This window comes from Branchiostoma floridae, chromosome 17 (assembly GCF_000003815.2).
Source record: "Branchiostoma floridae strain S238N-H82 chromosome 17, Bfl_VNyyK, whole genome shotgun sequence".
NCBI classification, from domain to species: Eukaryota; Metazoa; Chordata; class Leptocardii; order Amphioxiformes; family Branchiostomatidae; genus Branchiostoma; species Branchiostoma floridae.
In genome coordinates this window covers 429,308-438,550 of record NC_049995.1, presented here as the reverse complement: position 1 = coordinate 438,550, position 9,243 = coordinate 429,308, and the positions used below count along the sequence as shown (strand labels likewise).

The 9,243-nt window shown below is 39.8% G+C and overlaps 1 protein-coding gene across 1 annotated transcript in view; it reads right to left on the bottom strand.

Moving 5' to 3' along the window:
* Positions 1 to 9,243, bottom strand: part of LOC118404862 — a 24,805-nt gene that overhangs the window by 15,455 nt on the left and 107 nt on the right. Inside the window, exons 2-9 of the mRNA XM_035804241.1 lie at positions 7,543 to 7,649; positions 7,214 to 7,406; positions 6,722 to 6,970; positions 4,421 to 4,513; positions 4,023 to 4,116; positions 3,008 to 3,145; positions 1,690 to 1,769; positions 920 to 1,004 (exon numbers count right to left, since the gene is read on the bottom strand). Of these exons, the coding sequence (XP_035660134.1) occupies positions 920 to 1,004; positions 1,690 to 1,769; positions 3,008 to 3,145; positions 4,023 to 4,116; positions 4,421 to 4,513; positions 6,722 to 6,970; positions 7,214 to 7,406; positions 7,543 to 7,649 (1,039 nt within the window). The remainder of the gene's footprint in view (positions 1 to 919; positions 1,005 to 1,689; positions 1,770 to 3,007; positions 3,146 to 4,022; positions 4,117 to 4,420; positions 4,514 to 6,721; positions 6,971 to 7,213; positions 7,407 to 7,542; positions 7,650 to 9,243) is intronic.

Below are 9,243 nucleotides of genomic sequence, written 5' to 3'. Positions count from 1 at the left end.
TGCGGTACTGCAGCGAAGCGTCGAAGTTGGCGTTAAAGTTATCCTGAAGTGGCAGGTTGAGGATTTTTGGCTAGTGGATACGTCTTTGGGTAGGGAGTAAGTCGTGTAAGTTTGGGCCCCCTGGCGGCTTGTTTTGAACTGCAGTGGGCGATTTTGTTGTTATCTTTGAAAGAGAGTAAATCAAGCAGGGGTCGGTGGATTTGCATTATTTTTGGTATGTACATACCTTAGGTAATGATTAAAATCCTGAAATGTATTGTATGCAAATCGGGGCTTAATTTACATGATAATTAGAAGAATGTGAAAATCCTTCAATCGGCCACTTTTCTGGACAGTCAGTGCTCAGTGTCTAACTACATCTGTGCTGCAGACTTGTGTAGTTCATGACATATTTGTGTCAGCAAAACATAGATGTCATTGTTGCAAACACATTGTTTATTAGTTCTCACTTTGCAATTGCCATGTTGTTTGTTTGTGCACTATGGGAAGGGGTTTATGTAGGTCAACAGTATAACTGGAGAACTGATTGATGGGTCTTCATGATACTTGGTATTGAGTAGCGGTCGCAGAAACAAAGGTTGAGTTTGAAAATGGTTTGCCCGGTATCTTCCGTCGGTACTGCAGCGGGCCCAGTGTGTGAGTGTGTGTGCGGATAACATAACTTGAGAAGCTTTAAAACCTTTAAGTCATTGATAAAGGCATTCTCCATAACAACCCTTCATTGTTTGGCGAAGGTATGTGTTCGTGGAACTCTAGTTGATATTTCATATTTGAAAGAATTAAGTTCCATCTGCATAATTTGCACTGTAGTATGTACAAATGCATCCCATAAATCACACACAAAAACAAAACATATCTCCATTTTAAAAAAAAAAATAGCAACAAGGGAAAGACTATGAAATAAAGGTAAAAAATTCACCTTCTTGTTGTTAGTGTCACCGCTCCCGCCGTTGTCCCAACTGTTATATGCGTGAAAGGTCTTCCCGGGATGATGGCAGTTCCACCTACGTAAAACGTGACAATGTGCGTCAAGAGATCATGACTGTATTTGTTGCTCCAACTAAAGGTATATTACGTATTTTTTTAGTAACCCTAAGAACTAGACCCTAATGGCTGTAAGCAACAACTTCAGGCCTCCAGTAGGCACCCTAAGGGTTGGGGTACTGAGTTTATCACACTCAAGGTTGGCTAAAGGTGAAATCCTCTTCGAAAACACTCTTTCTTTTACTTCAGAATAGGATAAAATGATGCAGTTAGTCTATTTTGTAGGGTATCATAAGCTGAAGCTATACATTCACGTCAAAACTGCAAGAAATCTTGCGACACCCCACTGTGCAGTCAGGCACACAAGATAGCAATAAGCCAGATGTGGGCATGTTCCCTAGGAAGCATGGAGTCCCATGTAGGAAGATCACAGTTTGTGAACATGTTTGTATGATGCACCGAAGTTGCAACTTCTCTCTCTGAGCCTTGGTATTCAATGCAATGCTAAAGGGTAGATATAGATTCAGCTTACTATTTAAAGAAATGGCAGGAAAGTTTACTTTTCGTATTGTCAAAATTTTTCGTGGGATAGCTTTAGTATTTGTCGCATATAAGTGTTACCACATGGGTGAAACATCCCCCGACATTGTTTAACAGGAATAATGCATCAAAGTAGCTATAGTCTGTAATGGTTTATAACAATACCTGCCCTCCGAGTAAACGACATAGGCTTCAGTGTCCTTGCTTATATCTTTACTAATATCGCGCTGAAGGTCGAAGAAAATCTGCAATTCATGGGAGGTAAAAATAATGAATATCAAATTCGGATAATAAATAAGTCACAAAACATTTGGTTTTATGTACATTATACTCGTGATATCATTCTAGAGCCTAAGATACTTGATTGTTTTGAACATTCAACGTTGAATAAGGTAGGAAAACATGAAGTGTTGAAATAACTAACAATCGGCGACTTAATACTTCCAAGAAATAATTTTCATGCAGAAGACTTACAAATTTTCATGAATTATGCATGCTGATGCTCATCTTTAGCTTACAAACGTCACAAGTATGAAGTTCCTATCATTAATCATTCAGCGGTTTTGCCATTTTGTATTGATTGCGCCAAAAAGTTCTCAATTTGCATGTTTGGTATCTGTTCATTTTTTACCTGTTATGAATTACATGTGATGCATATATTTAGGTCAAGAAAACAATGGCGTTATACAATTTCAATATCAATATGTAAATAAAGTCCTCATTTGCATAGCTTGCAAATCCTTGTGAACAACTATGCCTAAGGTACCCGCATGCCTAAATAAAAATCCGTCCAAAAATCACAGTTAAAAAAGTAAATGTTAAGGAACTCAAACTTGCCCACCACATATTGTCTGTCGTGAAAATTACCTGCCACCCAAATATACAGACCGTATTGGGTTCGGGACAAGAAAAAAAATTGAAAAATTGCTACGATAGAATTGCGCACTGAATCATGGACATGTCAAACTATTTTGCATGCCATTTGCCACTTGCTTCGTTTGCATGACATTCTTTTACATCTTTGTCTTTGCTACTTACATGCGAATAATCAGAAACATTCGTCATTTCTTTCTTGAGTTATCTTCTTCAGGTATTTTTCTAAAATCATCCTGTAATCCCAAAACTAGTCGCTAGCTGGCCCAAACGTACGACAATTTTGTCCTAAGCAAAAGCTATCTAAATATAACAATTGTGACAACAGCATGTCAAGAACACGTCATATCAGATCAAGAACACAAAATGTCCTATACATTACCAAGGGAAGACGCTAGGGGACTCCGTAACCTAAAAAATTTCATTTATTTGTGTCACCCTAAAATAAGACAATTCAATCAAGCTGTTCTTGATCTTGTATGCAAACAAATAAACGCTACTGAAAATATAACCCCCATTACTATTTCGTGGAGGTATCAAACCTAGTATGTAACTATTATCGTTACATGCTATTACCGTGAGGTCTGGTCGTTCTGCTTTTTTGCCAAACCTTATATGTGTCTCCGTTGATCAGGTCAAGCCATGATGGGTGTGCAACTCCAGCGTCTCCTCCCTTCACCATAAGGAGGTCAGTCTGACATCCGGGTTTCCCACCCTCCAGATGAAAGTCTGTCGTGGGGATTGGACCCTGTAAAGGTAGTAAAAATATAAAACAAAATGCAATACGATTTTCTTAATAACCGTTTGTCATACATCGATTCACAGCACCTTCCATCTGCTCCTCCTAGCCTCTTGTAACATATGCAGACTACATTAATGCTGTTTTTTGTAGACTCCAAAGATCGACATGTATAGCCTAGTGTAGCCTAGTAGCCCACGTTTTCTTCTAATTACTTAGATTTTGACCTCGGACCCCCCATAGAATGTTACTTACTTTTAAGCTTCCGTAGTATTTTATTTCGCATCTCTCTAATACCATTTGTACATACCGTTTTATTGAAATTTGTCTTGTACCACTTTAATTCTATGTTATTTGTAGACCTATGTTATCAGCTGTGCTGCCTATAGGTCTTTGTAATGTACTTTTTTGTACATTTTGAATAAATAAATAAATAAATACATCGATTGTGTCTGGAATGTGATTTTCTTCTAAAGCGGTGCAAGGCTTAAGTAATCATTACATACAACAGATTGTTCTTCTTTGAGGGAAAGAAAAGGAAAAAGGCGACTCCTACCAGAAAAATGAAACTACTCTATTCTATGCTTGTTCACTTGACCATCTAATAATATGCCAGAGGACACCTTAGGTTGATATCATATAGTAGAACCTGATAGTAGAACTTTATTGCACGACAATTGTAACAGGTACAATGTAAGGCAATCTGAATATACATGGGAGTTGAACTATATACTATTGCAAATATCTAACACCTTATCTAATCTAATGTAACAGTATAAACAATCTAGTTAATAACATAAAAGCTAATACTTATGTATCATTATGTCAAATTATACATGGCATTGTCTCATATATGAAAGCACATGTTCCAAGACTTTGTCCATACCTCCTCCATGTAAACAGCAATTCCCCTTTCCAGTGCGAGTCGCTTCTTGTCCATACTGAGCTGAAACTCCTCGACTGATGTATCGTCACAGTACCTAAAACATTAGAATGCAATAAAGCAAGTCTAGTTAAGGTGCAATGGACTGCATCTTGTCACATGACTTTACCTTAAAATCGACTTGTAATCTGAACGAATCATATCCATACAATTCCTTATAGAACAATGTACAAAACTCACTCTTTTTATGAAGTATCACCTTCACTAAACATTAAGTATAATCTTAAGATTTTCAGACTTTTTTGAAATTCAAATTAAGTCAACCTTAATTCAAGTCTAAGCCTTATTCTTTAACGACTGCTTGCTTTTCTTTTTTAATTCATGTATGTAAGAAAATATACCGTTTCTCATTCTCCGTTATTGTCTTATTTCCTTCCTCCACGAGAACCGGTACGTTATAGTACTTCCGTAGCGTCCCTTCCTCTGTCAGCAAGCTGTGGATATAAAATAACCATCAATAATAGTTACTCTAAATTTACTTCGAGCAATAACTGTTACCTGCAAATTCGATGTCTGACAGCACATCTTGATCACGGAGAATGACCTAGTCTCAATCTCGCAAGAGAACACGAGACACGGTCAGGCTTGCGTAGATCATCTGCTCCCCCCCCGCCTCCTTTACACACCATCAAAAAGACATGTAAATGATGTTTAAAAAAATAAATAGTCAATTAATGCTCTTAACATTAAAGAATAAATAAATAAATTCAGATATTTAGAACAGTAAACAGTGTATAAAAAAGAAAATGAAATAGGAGACAACATCTAGTAAGGTAGTGAACAGTTTAAACTTTGTTCCAACACAAAGAAAGAAACTCACCATAAATTTCGGCCGAATACTCCGACCTTCATCAGATGAATGATTCGCTGCACTAATCCGGAAGTCGTCGGATGACGTCAGGTAGCAGCGAATCATAAATGGTGGGAAGGCGAAACCTGCCACCATCACGGTTCAATGAGGGTTGATGTGCCCTGATGTAGATAGCCTCCTTGACGTCCCTCACAAACCAATCCTGTTCAGAGTCCAAGATACGAACTTGGTACAGAGACACGGAGTGGCCCGAAGATTCGACGTGTATATGCTGAGACACTTCTGAAGATGTTGAACTGCGACGTTTATGTTCCATGAATCGGGTTCTTAATGATCGCGCCGTTTCCCCGATGTACGACTCAGTGCACGGACCTCTGAGGTTCTGTCCCGTACAACGAATGTGGTAGACCACGCCGCACTTGTGCTCTTTGGGCGTCTTATCTTTAGGCGCCACCAAAAGCTGCCTAAGTGTCCTAGTCGACCTAAAGCAGGTCTTAATGCCGTGTGTGTTGAAGATTCTACGTAAGGCTTCAGACAAATTTTGAATATATGGCAACACTACTAGTCCCTTGTTCACGGAAGTTGGGCGATTTTGATTGCCAGCCCTAGTAGGGGTTAACACACTTACGTAATGCTTGAGTTATGTGTTCTTTCTCTCTTATTCTATCTAACGGGTTGGTGATGATAGAATCAGCCCTATGGAACAAAGTACTGATGTCACCAAATTTGTGTTCTAATGGGTGACTAGAATGGAAATTTAAATACTGGTCCGTATGTGTGGGTTTTCTATAAATTGTTATGTCCAACGAGTCGTCCTCTTTTACCACAGTTAGTGTATCCAGGAAAGGTAAGGTTCCGTCTTGTTCTTCTTCAGTGGTGAACTTAATATCAGGATCTAAACTGTTCAAGTGCTCAGTAAACTCATCAGCAAAGGCTTTCTTTAGCTTTGTATGTGTGTCATCTACATAACGGAACCACCAAAACGGCGGGTGGGGGGCTGTGTTGATGGCTAATTGTTCCAGATGTTCCATAAACAAGTTGCATTACGTAAGTGTGGTTACCCCGAGTGGGCAGTGTCCAGAGCGACAGCACCCAAAACTACTAGGACTGGCAATCAAAATCGCCCAACTTCCGTGAACAAGGGACTAGTAGTGTTGCCATATATTCAAAATTTGTCTGAAGCCTTACATAGAATCTTCAACACACATGGCATTAAGACCTGCTTTAGGCCGACTAGGACACTTAGGCAGCTTTTGGTGGCGCCTAAGGATAAGACTGCCTAAAGAGCACAAGTGCGGCGTGGTCTACCACATTCGTTGTACGGGACAGAACCTCAGAGGTCCGTGCACTGAGTCGTACATCGGGGAAACGGCGCGATCATTAAGAACCCGATTCTTGGAACATAAACGCCGCAGTTCAACATCTTCAGAAGTGTCTCAGCATATACACGTCAAATCTCCGGGCCACTTCGTGTCTCTGGACCAAGTTCGTATCTTGGACTCTGAACAGGATTGGTTTGTGAGGGGCGTCAAGGAGGCTATCTACATCAGGGCACATCAACCCTCATTGAACCGTGATGGTGGCAGGTTTCGCCTTCCCGCCATTTATGATTCGCTGCTACCTGACGTCATCCGACGACTTCCGGATTAGTGCAGCGAATCATTCATCTGATGAAGGTCGGAGTATTCGGCCGAAATTTTATGGTGAGTTTCTTTCTTTGTGTTGGAACAAAGTTTAAACTGTTCACTATGGAATTTACCAACACAGATGAGCTTTCATTCGGATCTAGTAAGGTGTACAAATATTATGAGTTATCGATATGTCTACTCACTTTTTACTGAAGCAGCCATCTGCAGCATCACTCACGTCAAAGGGGAAGAGAAGTTTGAAGTTCAAGTTCAGCAGCTCTGACAAGGTGCCCATGAACATGTCGATAGGTTTTGGGTATGTCGGAACAGACTTCAGCCATTCGGTGAAGGTGTCCTTGAAGTTGGTTGTGTAGAAGTCTGCGACGATTCCCGCGACTTTTTGGTCACCTCCTTCAATCACAAGATGGGTGCTGGAAGACTTCTGCGACGAGCTTTAACATAAAGAAATGTCAACATAATTGTAAACATTTGGGGTCATTTCTACATCAAGTCTCTGGCAATAGTCTGCTGAGCTTATTACTAATTAAAGTTTGTCAAGGCTTATTTGAATATTAACTATATTCTTAACACACCCCATAAGCTTGCAATATTTTCTATTGTGTATAACTCTAACGCAATAGCAATTTTCAAAACGCATAAGAGCAAAATCTTTAATAAATTTAAAGTTGCCTTACGCGCTCCCACTTTCTTCCTTCCTCCCGTAGTGAGCTCCCGCACTAAACATGCCGCTGTAAGACGCCTGGGCTGAGACAGAGAAAGACTCCAAACTTTCGCTCTTAGTCGCTTCTTGAGTCTTATACAGCTGGAATGAACCGCCAAATTTTGCTGACTTGATGTAATGGGTTCCATAGCGGATGATGAATTCCTCTGCAATAGGCAAGCGATTTTAATCATTAAATTAAATTGTCATGTACAAATCAGTATGAACTAAAGAGCACCAGTTTTTATATAACATATTGACAAAGTCTTATATAGAGCGATAAAAAATAAGCCAAGTACTTACGTAGCTCAGCTTTTCCTGTTATGAAGTTCTTGGGAAGGGACAAGAAATCCCGTAGGAAAGACAGGGTCAGATCATCGGGTTTTATCGCATCAAGGAAGATTTCATACCTAAAGGTTAAGAGAAAGAAAATAAAGGTCAAGAGAAAGAATATTCATTCTACCATAATATGTATATGATATCCATCTATCTCTCTCTATATATATTTATTTGTCGATGTAGTTGCTTTTCTCTCTTTTGTGGGCTCCCATAGAACTAGTTTGGATGCTATGATGTCGGTGTGTCTGATGCAGTAAATAAGCAGTTAGTTTCAATGCCATTGCCTTATTTTTCTGAAATGGGCGGCACGGTAATGGTACAACTGTTCTTTGGAAAGTTTCTGCACCCAGGAGACATTTATACACATGCAAATCATCCGTGTATGGCAAATGTTCGACTTTTTATAGAGAATTTTGTGACCGTCCATGCTTCGCTCTCGTACAGAAGTATGGACTCCACTGTGGCGATGGAAAGTTTAAGTTTGATTTTCCGCGACAGCTGAGAATTCCAAACTTTTCTTAGGGTGTGACAACTGCTCCATGCCAAGGCTGTCCTAACTTCCAGGTCTTTTCCAAAGCTTTCGATGTTTGACCCTGGATATTTCAAGTTTTTCACCTCCTCCACTACTAAATTCCACAAAAAGTCACTACTCCCATCCATACTGGGGTGGGTGGGGGGTGGGCTAAAAGTGCCTGCGGCAATTTTGACGTCATATAGCTCCCAAACGGCTTGTGCTAGAACAACCAAACTTGTTTGCAACAATTTACCAAAAAAATGAAGTTTAAAATTTTTTGTTGCCATGGCAACGGGTTTCTTAAAGGCAAATTTTACAAAAAATTTCATCACTACTTGGTATTTTCTTAAAGAAAAAATTCATGTGAACGTTTTCAGTCCCATTTTCACGGGGTTTTAGCGTTAAATGCTGAAAAATGTATCTTGTATGCCAAGAATGTGGGATTCTTCGCGTTTAAGCGCAGCCCCACTTTTTTGGCTTTATTTTCTAGACGCAGAAGTACTTGTTTCGCTTGGAGGATTTTCTCTGCTAGCAGCGAAATTTTTTCGGCAATGCCTAAGTCATTTGATACTACAGGGGGGTAGAGACTACTTTTCCTACTTTATAGCTGAAAGCCGAGCTCAGTCTCTCTGTCTCCGAGCGTCTGACGCATGATGTAGTCAAGAAGGTAGTTACAAGAAGGTAGGGTGCAAGTGTGTCGCCCTGTAGAACTACCGTGATTTTGAACAGTTCAATTTCACCACTAGGGGTCAAAACTTTTGCATGAGTGTCTTCATAAAGTTTAAAGATGACTTAAAAAGGCTTCACGGGGATTCCGTAGGCCATGAGGATGCTCATCATTTTACCTATGTGTAAACTGTCAAAGGCCTTACTGAGGTCTATGGAAATGACAATTGTCTGCAAGTTTTTGCTTAGTACACCCTCGATCAATTTGGGAGGTTGTTGATCGACCGGGGCGAAAACAATTTTGGTTTGGTCTAAGAGGCTTGTTTACCACTGGTTCTATTCAGTATCATTTTGTTGTTATTTTGGCAGCGACTGAGGTAATCCGACAGACAATCACCAAAGCAAACGACACCAAAGTACAACTCAAGGAAGGGAATCTAGAACACTTCATACCTGTATAATATCAGCCTCAATAAGTGACATGA